Source organism: Impatiens glandulifera, chromosome 1, assembly GCF_907164915.1.
Source record: "Impatiens glandulifera chromosome 1, dImpGla2.1, whole genome shotgun sequence".
Classification (NCBI taxonomy): Eukaryota; Viridiplantae; Streptophyta; class Magnoliopsida; order Ericales; family Balsaminaceae; genus Impatiens; species Impatiens glandulifera.
Genome location: NC_061862.1, coordinates 17,610,803 through 17,629,990, shown reverse-complemented (window position 1 = coordinate 17,629,990; position 19,188 = coordinate 17,610,803). Strand labels below are relative to the sequence as shown.

At 34.3% G+C, this 19,188-nt stretch overlaps 2 protein-coding genes across 2 annotated transcripts; both read left to right on the top strand.

Moving 5' to 3' along the window:
* The first annotated feature begins 8,636 nt into the window (after positions 1-8,636).
* On the top strand, positions 8,637-9,154 carry LOC124919499 (probable metal-nicotianamine transporter YSL8). The gene is made up of 2 exons (XM_047459745.1): positions 8,637-9,057; positions 9,141-9,154. The coding sequence occupies exons 1-2, from the start codon at positions 8,637-8,639 to the stop codon at positions 9,152-9,154; spliced, it is 435 nt and encodes a 144-aa protein (XP_047315701.1).
* A 373-nt stretch (positions 9,155-9,527) lies between these two features.
* Positions 9,528-11,630, top strand: LOC124919488 (probable metal-nicotianamine transporter YSL7). The gene is made up of 5 exons (XM_047459736.1): positions 9,528-9,716; positions 9,805-9,902; positions 9,976-10,110; positions 10,189-10,384; positions 10,479-11,630. Exons 1-5 carry the CDS (start codon positions 9,528-9,530, stop codon positions 11,628-11,630), a joined length of 1,770 nt encoding a protein of 589 aa, XP_047315692.1.
* The last annotated feature ends 7,558 nt before the right edge of the window (positions 11,631-19,188 follow it).

Sequence of the window (19,188 nt, the reverse complement as noted above, 5' to 3'; positions counted from 1 at the left end):
AATAATAACAGAAATATGACAGGAAAGCCAAAACATTAGCGACGGCGAATACAATAAAAGTCGTGGTTAATAATACTTATTAGTGTGAGCGTTACATAACCAACACTAATAAAAATTATTTATCACGACGAATCGATCGCCGACACTAATAAATATTATTAACCACGGCGTATGGTCGCCGTGGTTAATGTTGGTCGTTAAAAATACTATTTTTACTAGTGATCGTTAAAAATACAATTTTTACTAGTGAGCAGCAATGAAACTTATGGTGTGTTTGATGAGGAGGAATTGGAATTGGAATTAGCATTGAAATTTTAATTCCAATTTCATGAGAATTGGCATTGAATTACAATTCAATTCCTATGTTTGGGAAAATGATAGAATTGTAATTCAATTCCAATTCCTATGTTTGTAAAATAAAATATCGGTTCAAAATGTTAAATTCTTAAATATGTTTTCACGTTTTTTGCACGTTTAATACGTTTTTGACATGTTTAACACATTTAACACGTTTTTGACATGTTTAACACGTTTTTACACGTTTTTGGCACGTTTAAACACGTTTTTAACATGTTTAACACGTTTTCACACTTAAAACATATTTTCACACGTTTAACATGTTTTTCACGTTTTTGGTATGTTTAACACGTTTTAACATTTTTAATACGTTTAACATGTTTTTCACATGTTTTGTTAAGTTTAACACGTTTTTCACGTTTTGACATGTTTAACACGTTTTTCACATGTTTAACATTTTTTCACGTTTTTGGCACGTTAAACACGTTTTGGCATGTTTAACACGTTTTTCACACGTTTTACACGTTTAACACGTTTTTTTCCACGTTTTTTACGTTTTGGCATGTTTAACATGTTTTTCACGTTTAACACGTTTTTCACACGTTTTACACATTTGACATGTTTAACACGTTTTTCTCACGTTTTTCACGTTTTGACATGTTTAACACGTTTTTCACATTTTTCACGTTTAACACGTTTTTCATATTTTCACACGGTTAACACATTTTTCTCGCGTTTTGGCATGTTTAACACATTTTTCACATTTAATGCGTTTTTCACACGTTTTTCACGTTTTTGGAACATTTAACACATTTTTCACATTTTGGAACGTTTCACATGTTTTCATGTTTTGGCACGTTTAACACATTTTTCACATGTTTTTCACGTTTAACACGTTTTTCATACGTTTTTGAGACATTTAACACGTTTTTTACATTTTTAATATGTTTAACATGTTTTTCACATGCTTTGATAAGTTTAACACGTTTTTCACGTTTTTGGCACGTTTAACACATTTTTAATATGTTTAACAGGTTTAACATGTTTTTCACATGTTTGACACGTTTTAAACATTTTTGGCACGTTTTACACGTTTTTAGCACGTTTAACACGTTTTTGGCACGTTTAACACGATTTTAACATGTTTAACACGTTTTATGTATGTTTAACATATTTTGACAAGTTTAACACATTTTTGACACGTTAATCATGTTTTCACGTTTTTGGCACGTTTAACACATTTTTGGCATATTTAACATGTTTTAAACATGTCACAAGTGTGTTAAACAGGCCAAAACTTATTAAACATGTCAAAATGTGGTAAATCAGCCAAAATTTATCAAATGTGTTAAACGTGCCAAAAATGTGTTAAACATACCAAAACGTGTTAAATGTGCCAAAACGTGAAAAATGTGTTAAACGTGTCAAAAACGTGTCAAAAACATGATAAATGTGTTTAACATGCCAAAAAGATGATAAACGTGTTTAATGTGTTAAAAACGTGTTAAACGTGTCAAAAATGTGAAAACGTGTTAAACGTATCAAAAATGTGTTAAACGTGCCAAATAAGTGAAAAACTTGTTAAACGTGCCAAAAACGTGTCAAAACGTGTTTAATGTGTGAAAAACGTGTGAAAAACGTAAAAAACATGTGAAACGTGTCAACGTGCCAAAAACATGATAAACGTGTTTAGTGTTAAAAATGTTTTAAACGTGTTAAAAACATGAAAACGTGTCAAAAACGTGTTAAACGTGTCAAATATGTGAAAAACTTGTTAAATGTGCCAAAACATGTTAAACGTGTCAAAATGTGGTAAATGTGTCAAAAACGTAAAAAAAACGTGTTAAACGTGCCAAAAATCTGATAAACGTGTTTAATGTGTTAAAAACGTGTTAAATGTGTCAAAAACGTGAAAACCTGTTAAACGTGTCAAAAACGTGTTAAACGTGCAAAATATGTGGAAAACTTGTTAAATGTGCCAAAATGTGCCAAAATATGAAAACGTGTTAAACGTGTCAAAAACATGTTAAACGTGTTAAACGTGTCATAAAACGTGTTAAACGTGAAAATCGTGTTAAACGTGCCAAAAACGTATTAAACATGTCAAGGATGTGAAAAACGTGTTAAACGTGTCAAAATGTGTTAAATGTCTAAAATGTGTTAAACATGCCAAAAATGTGTTAAACGTGTAAAAACGTGTTAAAAACGTGTTACGTGACATAAACGTGATAAACATGTTTAATGTGTGAAAAACTTGTTAAACATGTCAAAAACGTGTTAATTTAGAATTACAATTCGACCTAAAAATATTGAAATTGAGAACTATCAAATTACACTATATTGAATTTCATTGGAATTCTAATTCCAATTCCGATGCCAATTCTAGGATTATCAAACACACCTTAGTGATTTTATCTTAAAATATGATAGAAGCACTTCACAACTTCATAAAGCTTTGCAAAAAGTGAGGGATAAGATTCAAATGAATATAAATTTTCATACAAAGTAGACAACAGTGGACACATATTTCACTAAGGCACTCTGAATTATTAAAAAAATAATCGGTTGGGGCCTATATGTGCCAAAAAATTATACTGCTTAATAACTTATCGAAATTATTATTTTAACTATTCGGCCCGAATCAGAACTGCAAGAATTTATTACTTTATCGAGGTTACAATTTTATCGAATATTATTTTATCGAGATTCTACTATATATTTTTTTATTAGTTAAGAATTGAAATAGTATTTCTCTTTTTTTTTCACACTTTCTATTTTTTCTAATTAATATGAGTAATGTCCCATCATTCCATTTCTCATTATGAGATATAACATAGAAAATTGGAGAGATAATAACATGTATCATGGGTTAGTGGTTTAAAAAAGTCAAAAAAAAATATAAAAAGAAAGAGAGAGTAAAAAGAAAAATTTTATTATTTTTTTAATAAATCAAATTGGATTTGATGTTCTCTCTTACCTTCCCTCTTCCAAAATAGTAATTAAAATGAGAAAATAAGATATTAGACATTCTTACATCTTTATTAGTTTTTATCTAAATATTTTTCAAAATTATTGAACTAATCAAGAATGTTAAATTTCTCTTATTTTTGTTCAAAATATGGACCAGTGAAAACAACAACATTCTTACATCTTTATTAGTTTTCATCTAAATATTTTTGAAAATGATTGAACTAATAAGAATGTTAAAATTTTCTTATTTTTGTTCAAAATATGGGCCAGTGAAAACAACAAGATGGGCCATAGCCCAAAATCATTTTTAATTTTGTACAATATGAGTGTGGAGATTCAAATGTCATAACTTATAGAATGAGAAGTAATCTAACAAGGGAATTTGAAAGAGAACATATGATCATTGGTTGAAAAAATGATAAAAGGTGGAAAGAGAGTAAAGAAAAAAAAATTGTTATTTTTTTAACGATTGCATCACTTAATTCCCTCTCAAATTCTTTCTCCAGTAATTAAAGTTAACTAGTACCTATCCTATTCAAAAATCATATTACTTATTATACATAAAAAAAAATGTTTAATTTGTCACAAAATTCATCGTTTAGAAACTCAAATAACTTCGTCTTGATATTGATTCTCAAGTTCGTTGAATAATATTGTTCATATAAAATTTTAATTTTGTAATTGTTATGATGCCTAGATTGTCATATTAATCTGTATTATTTATCAATTAATTTCTCATCATTATTAAAAAAAAATTAAATGTGTCAATAAGTGACGGACTTTTCATTACCTAATCATAAACAATGAGTTTTTTTTATCGTGGTAATTTTAGGTCCCATTTGAAACCAAGATCTATAAAACTTGCAAGAGGGTGGTTTGTAGTGAAGGTAAATATTATTGAAGTTATTTATTTATACAAGTTTAGTGAAAGATAATTGCAAGATCTATATATACTATTTATTCATTAAGAAGGGGACTAAATAAGACTAAATAATATCGACATAAAATATGTATAGTAGTTAAAAACAAACAATAAAGAACCTGTTTTACTATTAATGTTGATAAATTTGAGTAGATTAATAATAGTCTAACATAGTGACATTAATTATTTATAAATGGTTATTTAATCTTAATGACTATGGAATTTTGTTAATAAAAAAATGAAAGTGTACTTTTGACATTTAATAATATGTAACTTTTTTTTATTAAACATCATTATAGGACATAGAAAATGTATAAAAAATTATCAAAAAAAATTATCGTATAACAAAAATATATTTGGATGAAATCGTTTTTATTTAATTTATTTCAGACATGTAAGCAAATAACAGTGAGTATATCGAATTAACTGTTTCTCATTAGAAGTAATTCTTTGCTTCAACCTCAACCTAGGTAAGAAAATGACGTTGAACTATTAATGGGGTCAAGTTTATATTGAAGATTGATTGCATGTGCATTTATCTTGAGGGCATGTTTGATTTTCAGAGTTTTTCCATTAAAGTTTTTGACATATGAATTTATTAGGTCAATATCATCTACCCAAAACTTCTAAGTTTAATTATCAACAAAGGAAATTTCCTTAGCCTCCAACCTGTAAAAGTTCAGCGTGTCTATTTGCAACACTTCATCGTCAACAGATGTCACTTTTTCGAATCTTTTATGAAACCATTTTATAAGAATCCCATCAAAACAATTTCTTGATTCCCCTTGAATTTACCCTAAGTTTGAGGGAAAAGTGAAAGTAGTTTGAGAATAGTGGAAAATTGGAAATTGTCCAAAGAAATTGTATGCAGGTGGTAGAGTCCGATAGTAGTAAAACTATCCATTAACATTTATTATATAAATATATTAACATATTTGATTGTAATAATAATAATTAATCCTTCATCAAACATGTCCCCAAAATCTCATGTAGACATGAGAAAGGAATAAATAACATTTGGTAAAAAAAATAAAAATAAAATCACATCACAAAAATCCATTAAATTCTTTGTCATGACCTATTCAACAATTAACATTGTAGACCAAGAGTAGGTGTGGATTCTCCCGCCTACTAACAATAAATATCCTAGTACTATATTTTCTTCTCAACAAGTCATAGCTAACTAATTATATCACGCTTAATAACACATTCATATTTCTTAATATATTCACTAAATTATTTAAATAACTTCTTGTTCTCTTGTTCAGTTATAATTTTTAAAAGGTGAATTTTATAGATAAAATATTTTTTTAACTTAATATATTATACAATGTGATAATGATAAAATAATTATAAAAATTATAAAAATTATAAAAAATTATAAAATTATTTAAACAATTCTAACCGCACATGTTCATATTTTCATTGTCACGTCATTCTTGTCTACTAAATTTTTGTCTACTAAGTTAGTTAAGTTAGTAGATCAACTCTCGTTTACATTAAAATTATGATTTTTTTTTTTTAGTTTATAGAAAAGCAATGACACAATCATATTAAATAAAAGTAAACTATAAGGTGAGGTTGGGATTGAGATTTTATAAGAAATTTGGTTAGTTAAAAAGAAATGAATACAGATGATTTTGAGAAGTTAGAGAAATATTTTGATAAAAAAAAATAAAAAGTAATAATATATAATGATAAAATAAAATAATAATAATTTTAAAAAATATATTTTAATTAATAAAATGAATGTTGTAATGCATTAGAATGAAATGAAATGATGTTTTTTAAATTGAGTTATTTAAATAACTGAAACTGAACTTGCCCTATAATTTGCTAATTATATTGATCAAATCGAAAAATATAATTTCAGTTAATTAAAGGATTTTTATTAAAAAAAAAAATCTATTAGATCTGAATATAATTTATATTCAAACAAATGAACAAATCATTGCGATTTAGGAATAAATTTTGCAAATACACTAACTTAATTTTTATGTCTTTCTAAATAAAAGATTGTTTAAATTGTATTATATTAATTTGTACCTGATTTTGTTTAATTAATTATTTTAAATTTAGTTTAAAATCTGTTAAATTATTTGATTTATAAAATTAGATATAAAGTGCAAAAATGTAAGGTGTTGATCAAAATTTACGGGGATTTGAGTTAGGGTTATAATTGGGTTATTTGAAAAAGTTAGGATTGGTAATGATTTTAAGAATATGAATATTTTTTTATTTTTTTAATAAAAAAACTTAAACATATTAATATATAATTATAAAATAAAAAATCATAATTTAAAATATATATTATTTGAATATTTTAATTAATAAATTGAATGGGTAAAAAAATAAGAATAAAATCATATTCTTTTAATGTGAATTATTTAATCTATTTAAATTCAACCACACCTACATTTAATGCATGACTTTTTATACTAGCCTTGTGAAGAACGGTAAGTTGGTCCACATATTACATTTTAATCTATATATCTATATAATGATGCTTAATTTTGAAAGTGTCTGGATTGTCGGGTTGAGAGCTGTGGTTAATTTGGATATATATGTGAAAGTAAATGGATACTTGGGTCGGATTGTGGGTTCACCCACCCATAAACTTAAAACGGTTAAAAATAAAATTAAAAATGTTATAGGTATGGTTTGAACTCGCAACCTAACAAAACAAATACAACTCTTTAACCAACTAGGCTAATACCATTTTATATTTTAAATTCAACACCAAATTTGATGAACGCGGAACGTTTTAACAATATAAGTTCAACTTTTTAAATAACTAATCTATATATATATAATGAGATGCTTAATTTTGAAAGTGTTCGGATTGCCGGGTCGAGAACTTTGGTTAATTTGGATATATATGTGAGAGTAAATGGATATTTGGGTCGGATTGTGGGTTCACCCGCCCATAAACTTAAAACGGTTAAAAATAAAATTAAAAATGCTATAGGTATGGCTCGAACTCGCAACCTAACAAAACAAGTACAACTCTTTAACCAAGTAGGCTAATAACATTTTATATTTTAAATTCAACACCAAATTTGATGAATGCAGAACATTGTAAAAATATATTTTTATCTATGTACATCGCACGATGATCTTTCTAGTTAATATGAGTAATTAAGCATTTGAAGTTAGTTAAAAATTGGTCTTCATACTCGACCTCGACCACTAGTAATGTTTTTTATTCAAAATTATAAATTAATTGTGCCGTATTTATACTGGAATAAGTTAGTTGTAAAATTCTCATATTCGAGTTTTTTTTAGAAATAATTTATGTAGGAAGATTAAAAATAGTACATAAATTTTAAATTATTAGTAAACTAAATTAATAAAATTTTATATTTTAAATTTAATATAATTTTATTTTTTTTATTAATTTTTTTATAAATAAATGTAAGACTTAAACTATGTTTTATAAATTAGATAATACATTATTTTATCTATATAATAATATATTTTTATATTAATTTTTTAAAAATATTTTAAGAGCTAAATTATGTTTATAAATTAGATAACACATTATTTTATGTCTATAATATTATATTTTAAAATTTTATATTAATTTTTTATAAAAAACAATTAAGACCTCAACTTTATTTTATAAATTAAATTAGATAATACATTATTTTACCTTCATAATTAATATTATACTTTTAAAATTTTGTATTAATTTTTTATAAATAAAAAATTAAGACTTAAATTATGTTTTAGAAATTAGAAAATATTCATAACATTAATTTATGTGTTTTTAATAATTAATGTTAAATAATCACTTTTATTTTGAATCTTAATACAAAAGTAGATGAGTATAAATAATATATTAGTTAACCTATTCCCGGTCAAAATTATATATATAACGATCACAAATAGTTCTAAGTTTGAATTTTCAGAACGACTATTATAAAGATCAAAAGATAGTGCTATCTTTTCAATCTAAAAATGTATTTTCATCACTACTATCTTGCTATTTTCACAATAAATCAATAAAATATTTTATTATTTTAAACAAAATAATATTTTCACATAAAACATCCCATAATATTCAAAATCATGTAATTACTTAGTAATAAAGTTGTAATTATCATTTTACTACTGGTAATAGCAAAGAAAAAGTTTCAACAAGATTTTGCTCTATATGAAACTATAACTCCAAACTCTTGTTTGCATAGACGTGAACATTACGTTCATGTCATTTATTAAAATAATTTAATAATATTTTTTAATTAAAAGAATAAAAATTAATAATTTGAACTTAGATTAAGGTCAAACAAATGCATAAATAATTAGATTTATAATATGAAAACTTATTTATATACATGAACCTTAATTCAAAACAATTCAAATCTCTCATATTTCTGCTTCGCATTGCGATTTAATTTCAGATCGATCGATCGATCGATCCTCAAATCGATAACTGCTGCTATAGATGGAGAGATCCATTGGATTAAGTAATGATCAACAGCCTTATTATTATAACGCCGGCGGCGACGAAGAGAATCGAAGCGGAGGACCGGAGGAATTGAACGCCGCGGCGGCACCGGCAGAGGATTCAGTGGAATCGGTAAATGAATTAGTTTCAACATGGAAGCAGCAACTGACTGTGAGAGCTTTCGTTGTGGCTTTTTTTCTCGGCGTGCTTTTCACCTTCATTGTAATGAGGCTGAATTTGACAACTGGAATTATTCCGTCGATGACCGTGCCGGCGGGATTGCTAGGGTTCTTCTTCGTTAAGACTTGGACAAAGCTTCTACAGAAATCTGGATTACTACTCCAACAGCCGTTTACTCCTCAGGAAAATACGGTTATCCAGACCTGCGTTGTCGCTACCTCCGGAATCGCCTTTAGCGGTACGTACGTACGATTCATTCATTTCTCATTATAAGCTACATAGTAAATGAATTTCTGATTGAATTTTCAATTCAAAATTTAGAGAGGCCAACTTAGAAGAACTGATTTAGTTGGAGTTTATTTAAAGAAATCTAATTTATTTAAAAATATTGATGAATAGTAATTTTGAAGAAGTTGTGAATTGTGATGATAGTCTTCCCTCTTATTAATAGCGAATTTATCATTGACTTTGTCTTATCATGGTTTCCAATTCGAAGTCCTTTTTGAGATGATATATATATTTTATTTTTATTTTTTCATTATGGCTAGGTAGTTGATTTTTTGGATTTTGAAAACAAAAAAAATAAACATTAGCATATTAAGAAGATCTTGTATTTAAGTGAGAATGATCTCTAATATATAGCAGTTTGATTGTTAATTTTTTGTAGATTTACACATGTCCATAATATATATATAACTTGAGTTGAATATGGGTCGATTTGAGGAAACAGGAGGCTTTGGGACTTATCTATTTGGTATGAGTGAAGCTGTTGCAAAGAATAATAATGAGACTGCAGCTTATTCAAACAATATCAAGAACCCTGAGTTGGGATGGATGATTGGATTTCTTTTCATTGTCAGCTTTGTTGGACTTTTTTGTGTTTTGCCCCTTCGAAAGGTATCTATCTATGATCTATCTAGTATTTACATTATGTAATTACTAATTAGCATTAGCATGTGATTAATTATAAATTGAATATTTGTAGATAATGATAATTGACTTGAAGCTTGTATATCCAAGTGGCACTGCGACTGCTCATCTCATTAACAGCATCCACACTCCTCGGGGAACTAAGCTAGCAAAGTGAGAACACCCATCTTCATCAATCCTCATTAATTATTAGTCATTTCTTATCTGATGATTGCATATACTACAGGAAGCAAGTGAAAGCTCTTGGCAAGTTCTTGTCCTTAAGTTTCTTGTGGAGCTTCTTCCAGTGGTTCTTCACTGGAGGAAATGATTGTGGCTTTTCATCCTTCCCTACATTTGGTCTCAAGGCCTATCAAAACAAGTGATTAATTAATTAACTATATTAATTCTACCATGTAAGTAAGTAATCACTCCAATTAATCTCTTTTATTTTTAACAGGTTTTTCTTCGACTTCTCAAGTACGTATGTGGGTGTTGGAATGATTTGCCCACATATAGTCAATGTATCCTTGCTTCTTGGGGGTATCCTGTCCTGGGGCATAATGTGGCCTTTGATAGGAGACAAAAGAGGTGATTGGTATTCTGCCACGCTCCCGCAGTCCAGTCATGACCTTCATGGTCTCCAAGGTTACAGAGTAAGTAGCTAGTTCAAACTCTCTATCTTCTTTGATTCCCTGGCTTCGATTCCTTACTTCAATATTCCATGCGTGCGCGCGCGCATTAATGCAGGTGTTTATAGCCATAGCCATAATACTAGGCGATGGCCTGTATAATTTTTTAAAGGTACTCGCCCACATTTCATCTGGTCTCTATCGCGATTTCTTCCTCCGTAGAAGAAGAACCCGCGGTGTTGAAAATATCCCCAGTCTAACTGCAGGCCAAACCTTTCAAAGGGCCGAATATTACTATGAACAAGAGCGGACCCAACTCTTTCTCAAGGACGATATCCCATCTTCTTTTGCCGTTATTTTCTATTGTGGAATTGCAGTTATCTCCTCTGCGGTGCTACCCCACATCTTCCCACAGCTGAGGTGGTACTACATTGCGGTTATTTACGTCGTTTCTCCTGTCCTAGCCTTCTGTAACGCCTACGGTTGCGGGCTCACCGACATGAACCTGAATTCCACCTACGGAAAACTTGCCATATTTTTGATAGGCGCATGGGCCGGAGCATCCCACGGAGGAGGAGTCCTGGCTGGGCTGGCTGCGTGCGGAGTGATGATGAATATCGTCTCGACTGCTTCTGATCTGATGCAGGACTTTAAAACAGGTTATATGACTCTAACCTCGCCTAGGTCCATGTTTGTGAGCCAAGTTATCGGAACCGCTATGGGTTGTGTTATATCCCCTTGCGTCTTCTTGCTCTTTGACTATGCGATCAATGATCTCGGGATCCAGGGTTCTGAATACCCAGCTCCGTACGCAACAATCTACAGGAAAATATCGTTCTTGGGAGTGGAAGGGTTCTCGTCTTTGCCGAAGCATTGCCTTACTCTTTGTTATGTTTTCTTCGCGGGAGCTGTGGGTGTGAATGTGTTGAGAGATTGGTTGGGGGCGGGGGGGTTAGGCAAGTACATTCCTCTTCCAATGGTGATGGCGGTACCTTTCTACCTTGGAACCTACTTTGGAATAGACATGTGCGTGGGGAGCCTGGTTATGCTTATATGGAAGAAGCTTAACAGGGCCAAGGCAGATGAATTAGGACCTGCTGTGGCTTCTGGTTTGATTTGTGGGGATGGACTTTGGACCATTCCGAATTCCCTTCTCTCTGTTGCCGGCGTCAAGCCTCCCATCTGCATGAACTTCCTCGATAGAAAAACAAAATATAGGGTCGACAAATTCTTATCATCACCCCCCACGGCCTCACCATTTCTAGGCTAAAATTAAACATGCCACTTAATTATATATATATATATATATATATATATATATATATATATATATATATATATATATATATATATATATATATATATATATATATATATATATATATATATATATATTTAGTTACAGTTGTATGTATAGTATGTTTAATATAAGTACATACATGAATTATATAATAAAAAGTATAAATATAAGTGGTATAGTTTATAGTATGTTTGGTAGGTGGTCTGCTTATACCCTCTATTTGTGTCGGTAATAATTTCGCGAGTCCGTATTAATCTCCTTCTTTGCAGTAAAAAATATGATCTAGTCGGATATGCAGTTCTTTTTTATTTTTCTTATAGTGTTTTTGGAATTTATCTTTTATCTAGAAGCCTTTTACAAATATTTTCTAATGATTTCTATGGGTTCTTCTCTATTTTGATAATATTTGTAGATGGTAGGTTGTTATTTGGCAGAACTTTTTCCGGCGTTCGTTACTAACCCTCGGGCAAAGATCAATTTTACTACTGCTCAGAATTTTGGTTAAAGATTCTTTCGACACCGCTTAGTAATTAGTTTGTTAGGCTTGCTCGCCTTCATCACTCATTGTTATTGGATTCAGATGAGTTTGTCTCTGGAGTTACCGACAAAATTATGGATCAATTTCATTAGAATCTTTGCAAATCTATATTATGTAATGTCTTGATTTGATTTTTTATATGTTATTTTTTATAATTTGTAAATTAACGAATTCTTATGTAACTTCTTATTTGATTTAATGAAAGTTAATTCTTTATAAATAAATTATACTTTATAAAAAATCTAGGGTGACATATATGCTCTCACCACAACTCTTATGCTCATTACGCGTTCACCACATCTATACACATTTTATATGAGTTTCTCGTCAAATTCTCGTGGTATTTATATGAGTTTTTGTCAAATTCTCGCGGTACAATCAAATTCTTGCAGGTTCTCACCATATCATTCATCTCTCTTATCTATAATATATATTTCTTAATTAATTTCGTTTTTATTTTCTCTCTCCTAACATATATAAAAACAATTACACACCAATTTACAAAATTAAAATAATTATTTTGATTTATTTTTGAATAAATAAAATCAAAATAATTAACGTCAAAATCCAATTCAAAATAATTAATTAAACTAATTATTGTGATAATTTAAACCTAAATAATTAAAGAAAATTGTCAAAATAAAAATTCCTTGGGGTAAAATAATTTATCTTAAAATAATTTTAAAAAAAATCAGGAATTAAAATAAATAATTTTGGATGAAATGAGGTACCTATTTCATCCTTCAAAATTATTTATTTAATCCTAAAATATACAATAATAAAATGGTAAAATATTTGTTATATTTATTTTAATAATTGTATATTTAAAAAAGATCAAAATTAACGTCAAAATGGTGAAAATTTTATTTCAAACAATCCTTAAGTTTGTAAATAAAAAATAAAATACGTAATCAGGTGTAGTCAAAATCAAAAGATAAAGTTACTGTCGCAACTGAAGCAATTGGATGAGCGTCAGATCTTCATCCAACGCTTCAGGCACGCATGCATAGCCCATTGTAGTGGAAGGAGCGCGCTGTCACGGGCTAAAAGTAGATCCGTGTGGCACTAAGTTAGATCGAAGAGATTCTAACTTAGTAAACCTTTTTGAAACAAGAAAACTCAATGCAAGAAGACTTAGAGAGAGAACAAAGCTTTGAGAATAAGAATTGTATTCAACTGTTACTTTACAAGGTGTGACTACATGTATTTATAGGTAAATTACAAGTACATCATTAAATGCATTAAAGATGGATAGGTGGGTGGTGGTTAAGGAGAAAGCATTAAAGATGGATAGGTGGGTGGTGGTTAAGGAGAAAGCATTAAATGCATTAATGATGAGTAGGTGGAGTGTGGATAAGACTAAGTCTTGTTTGGTTCCACTCTTCTCCCTTCTTGGATTTGGGCCATGACTTGGTGGACCTCTACTCCTCTTGATTGGGCCCTCCCACAAATGGGCCGTGACATACTCCCCCACCTAAGTCGTGGCCGCCCTCGGCTCGACCTTGGACCGGTATTCTTCGATCTTCTTCTTGAATTTCCACAAATGGTCTTCTTTTTCCCAGCTACTCTCGGCATCGGGAAGGTCTTTCCATCGTACAAAGTATTCGACATAAGGGGGAACACCCCTTCTTCTAATTTCTCTATGCGATATAATTTCCGTGATATCCTTGTCGAAGGATGTCGTGACGGCCGTTGCTGCTCGATTGGATTGTCCCCTGTGTACATTCTCCGTATCCTCGTGAAATGGTTTAAGTTTACTTACGTGGAATACTGGATGGATCTTTAGTTTGGGCGGCAACTCCAATCGATATGCCACCTTTCCCACGCGCGCCTCGATTGCGAATGGTCCTTCGTATCTACGTACAAGCCCCTTGTGTACAGATCGTAGAGACTTGAATTGTTGTGGAAGTAACATCATCATTACTTTGTCCCCCACCTTGAATTCGACTGCCCGCCTATTTTGGTCCGCCCATTTCTTCATTTTCTTGGAGGCCTTATCTAAGGACGCTCGAGCCAGATCTGCCTCTTCTCCTAAGGATTTGGCAAATGTATAGGCGGATGGACTTTGACCTGCATAACCGGTCGCCAAACTTTGCGGAGTCGCTGGTTGCCTCCCTATCGCTAGTTCGAATGGACTGCGCCCAGTTGATTCACTTTTTTGCAAATTATATGAGAACTGTGCCGTATCCAGAAGTCTGCTCCAGTCCTTTTGGTTGGCGCTTACGTAGTGTCTCAGATATAATTTTAGCAAGGCATTGACCTTTTCTGTCTGTCCATCGGTTTGTGGGTAGAAGCTGGTTGAGAATGCTAAGTTGGTGCCCATCAACTTGAACAACTCCGACCAAAATTTCCCAGTGAAGCGAGGATCTCTATCGCTGACGATCGTCTTTGGTACTCCCCAATGCTTCACAATGTGTTTCAAGAACAACTTGGCTGTATCGACAGCCGTGACGTCGGATGGTGCCTGAATAAAGGTTCCATACTTAGAAAAGCGATCAACCACCACTATAATTGACCCGTACCCATCGGACTTGGGTAGTGTTGTGATATAATCCATCGAGATGCTTTCGAATGGATGTTCCGGTACTGGTAATGGTTGGGGCAAACCGCCTGGTTGACGTTGTTCGATCTTGTCTTGTTGGCAAATAAGACAAGTCCGTACATAATCTTCCACGTCATCCCGCATTTTGGGCCAATAATACGATTCCTCCATCAGCGCCATGGTGCGGTGCATTCCTGGGTGACCCGCCCATTTTGAATCATGACTTTCCTTCAAGACGTCATGACGCAAACTTCCCCACTTGGGTACGAACACACGATTTCCTTTAGTTAGGAGTAATCCGCCGTCGACCCAAAATCTTCGTGTCTTGCCGTTTTGAGCAAACTCCATGAGTTTCAATGCATTGGGGTCTTTCTCTAGGCCCTCCCGTATGCGTTCCCTTATGTTGGTCTCCGGTTGACTAATGGCGGCCAACTCCGCCTTGCGGCTTAAAGCGTCAGCTACACGATTGGTAACTCCCGGCTTGTACTCCAATGAGTAATCGAACTCGGCTAGGAATTCTTGCCACCTAACTTGCTTGGGAGTTAGTTTCTTTTGCGTTTGGAAGTGACTAGTGGCTACGTTGTCGGTCCGTACCATGAATCTGCTTCCAAGCAAATAGTGTCTCCATGTACGTAAGCAATGTACAACTGCCGTCATCTCTTTCTCATGGACCGTGTATCGCCGCTCCGTATCGTTTAACTTCCGGCTTTCATATGCAATAGGATGCCCCTCTTGCATCAACACACCTCCAATGGCAAAGTCAGATGCATCGGTTTGTACCTCGTACTCTTTGGTATGGTCCGGTAGTGCTAACACCGGTTGTTTGGTGACTTTGGCCTTGAGTCCCTCGAAGGCTTCCAAACACTTTTCATCCCACCTCCATGATCGGTCTTTCTTCAAAAGGTCCGTCAAGGGAGCAACTATTTTTGAGTATCCCGTGATGAACTTGCGGTAGTAATTCACAAAACCAAGGAATGAACGAAGTTGAGGTACAGTTTTAGGCGCTTCCCATTCTTGAATGGCTTTGACCTTGACCTCATCCATCATAATGCACCCTGACTTCACTCGATGGCCAAGAAACATCACTTGATCTTGGGCAAACGAGCATTTCTCCCATTTGGCGTATAACTCATTCTCTCGCAAGGCTTGGAGAACCAATCTCAAATGCTCCACATGTTCATGCAAGGTGGACGAGTATACGACAATATCGTCAAGGTAAACTACCACAAACTTATCTAAGTAGGGGTGGAAGACCTTGTTCATAAGGGTGCAGAATGTGGCTGGTGCATTCGTAAGACCAAAAGGCATGACAAGGAATTCGTAAGATCCATACCTCGTAACCATTGTGGTCTTCGCCTCATCCCCTTTTGCAATCCTCACTTGCAAATATCCGGACCGTAAATCGATCTTTGAAAACCACTTGGCTCCTCCAAGTTGATCGAACAACTCGCCAACAATCGGGATCGGATACTTGTTTCGAACGGTCAACTTGTTCAACGCCCGGTAATCCACACACATCCTCAATGACCCATCGTGCTTCTTTTGGAATAACACTGGAGCACCATAGGGCGATTTGGATGGTTGGATCATTCCCGCATCAAGCAACTCTTTCAATTGTTTCTGTAACTCCTTCAGCTCGGGAGGTGCCATTCTATAAGGCGTTTGAGATGGTGGCAATGCGTTTGTCACTAACTCGATTTTATGGTCCACGTCCCTTTTTGGCGGTAATTTCCTTGGGAGTTCGTCAGGCATTGTGTCTTTGAACTCCTCCAACACTTCTTGGACTTCTTTGGGCACTTCTACTCCCACCTTAGAATCGTCCTCATCTTCCATCACAGCGAAAGCGGCAAAAGTCTCTTCACCTCGCTGGAGGCCTCGGTTAAATTGTATAGCCGATAACATTCCCACTCTATCTAGTTCCCTTCTAACCGGTATGGCACTAGTTCTCTCGTGATCCAAGATGACCAACGAGTTAGAATAGGGAATTATGCACGCACGTACCTGATCGAACCATCGTAGTCCTAGTACTACGTCGTAATCGTCAAGGGGGATTACTGAAAAGGAAACCTTCCCGCTCCAATCTCCGATTTGGATTTTCACTTCCTTAGCTTCACCGGTCACCGGCTTGGCTTTCGTGTTCACAGACTTGATGGTCCCCCTTGATTGGCTGATGTGGAGGCCAAGCGCCTTAGCCACTCCTTCACGCATGAAGTTGTGGGTTGCCCTAGTGTCGACAAGGGCTTTCACACGCTTTCCTTCGATCACCGCCTCAACGAACATTGAACCCCTCTTCGTTCCTTTAACTGACTCAACAACGCTAGCCTTAACAGCATTGAGAAACCTTAAAGATCCCAGTTGAGCCCCTTCTTCATCATCGGAAGATTCGGCTCCTTGAACTGCCGCAACTTTCTTCCCTTTGAAAGGACACATGAACTTGAGGTGATTGGTGGCACCACAAATATGACAAGTTCTAGGCTTACCCGTTTCGTCGGCTTGCCTTCCAGGATTGTTGTTTGGTTGCCACTTCTTGGGTTGGCGGTCTCCCCCGCCTTTCTCCTTGTTGTCCTTATTGAACTTTGGTCTATCCACAGACGTTTTAAGCTCAATCAGCCTTTCTGCAATCGTAATTGCCTCCGAGACGTTCTGCACTTTCGCCCTTTGTAGTTCTAACTGCGCCCACATCTTTAGGCCATTGACAAAGGTGAATAGTGCCTCTTGTTCGGTGAGGCTGGGTAACTCTAGCATCAACTCTTGGAACTCCCTCACATACTCCTTTATGGATTGGGAGTGTGTAAGTTGACTTAAACGCTTTCGAGCTTCGAAATCCGCGTTTTCGGGGAAGAATTGACGTTTGAACTCGGTCTTGAAATCCACCCATGTTTCCATTCGTAACGTACCTCATTCAATGTCAGCTTCACGTCTCCTCCACCACAACAATGCCATATCTATCAAGAAAAATGGCGCCGTTTGCAACTTGATGCGATCGTCAAGTATGTTGGATGCCTTAAAATACCTCTCCATATTCCATAGGAAGTCGTCCACTTCTCTTGCGCTCCTTGAGCCTTTGAATGAAGTTGGTTTGGGAACATCAATTCGATGAGGTGCCGCACCTCGAAGATCCCCTCCTCCATTCCACCCAATCCGCCCCTCCAAGCCTTCGATCCTCCCCCTTATTTCCCTTTGGAAGGCATCGATCATGCCTTGGACTTCTCCACGGATTGTTTCAAATACCTCATTCCGGATATCATCAACATTCACTCGAACCATCCCAAGCACTTCGTCTCGAATGCTATGTTTCGAGTTGTTGATGATTCCCATGATTTCGTTCTCCAGCTTTTCACCTTCCTCATCGAGCACCTTCACTCTATCGGCCACCGTGCTAAAAACTTCGAGAGCTTCTTGGTGCTCGCTCATGCCTTCCTCAAGCCGGGTCACCCGAGCTTCCATGGCAGCACTTCTCTCGACAGACTTGCCCCTCCTAGAAACTTTGTCCGCTAGTTCGACGATCGGAACCTTCGTGACGTTGGCACTCGAATCCATCTCTTGCAACTTGAGTGCGGAAGCACAACCTTGCTCTGATACCACTTGTCACGGGCTAAAAGTAGATCCGTGTGGCACTAAGTTAGATCGAAGAGATTCTAACTTAGTAAACCTTTTTAAACAAGAAAACTCAATGCAAGAAGACTTAGAGAGAGAAACAAAGCTTTGAGAATAAGAATTGTATTCAACTGTTACTTTACAAGGTGTGACTACATGTATTTATAGGTAAATTACAAGTACATCATTAAATGCATTAAAGATGGATAGGTGGGTGGTGGTTAAGGAGAAAGCATTAAAGATGGATAGGTGGGTGGTGGTTAAGGAGAAAGCATTAAATGCATTAATGATGAGTAGGTGGAGTGTGGATAAGACTAAGTCTTGTTTGGTTCCACTCTTCTCCCTTCTTGGATTTGAGCCATGACTTGGTGGACCTCTACTCCTCTTGATTGGGCCCTCCCACAAATGGGCCGTGACAGCGCGCTTGCAAGGCACAGGATCGGCTAACGCCCGTTAGCAGATCGTTAACGAAATGCCCAAACGCAACGTCGCCTTGACGGATCGCTGACAGAATGCCAAATGCGCATAAAATGATGGCGTTTTAGCCTCCGATCGTCTTCCTCATCACGACGCCATGAAGATAAGGATGAAGATTCGTCTTTGATTTTGCCAACTTAGAACTCAACCGATAGTCCACATTTTTGCCTGATTCAAAAGCTGAAATGATCACCCTACTTCGGTGATCATTTCTGCTACTACCATAGGGGTGATTCATCCATATATCTCCAAGTGGGATCAAGAATAGCCAAAACATTATTAATGAATTTTGACTGATTCGATCCACTTGAAGTCTTCACTGACTTAGAATGCTATAAATACATCCCCTGAGTTATTTTGAATCCAAGAAATCT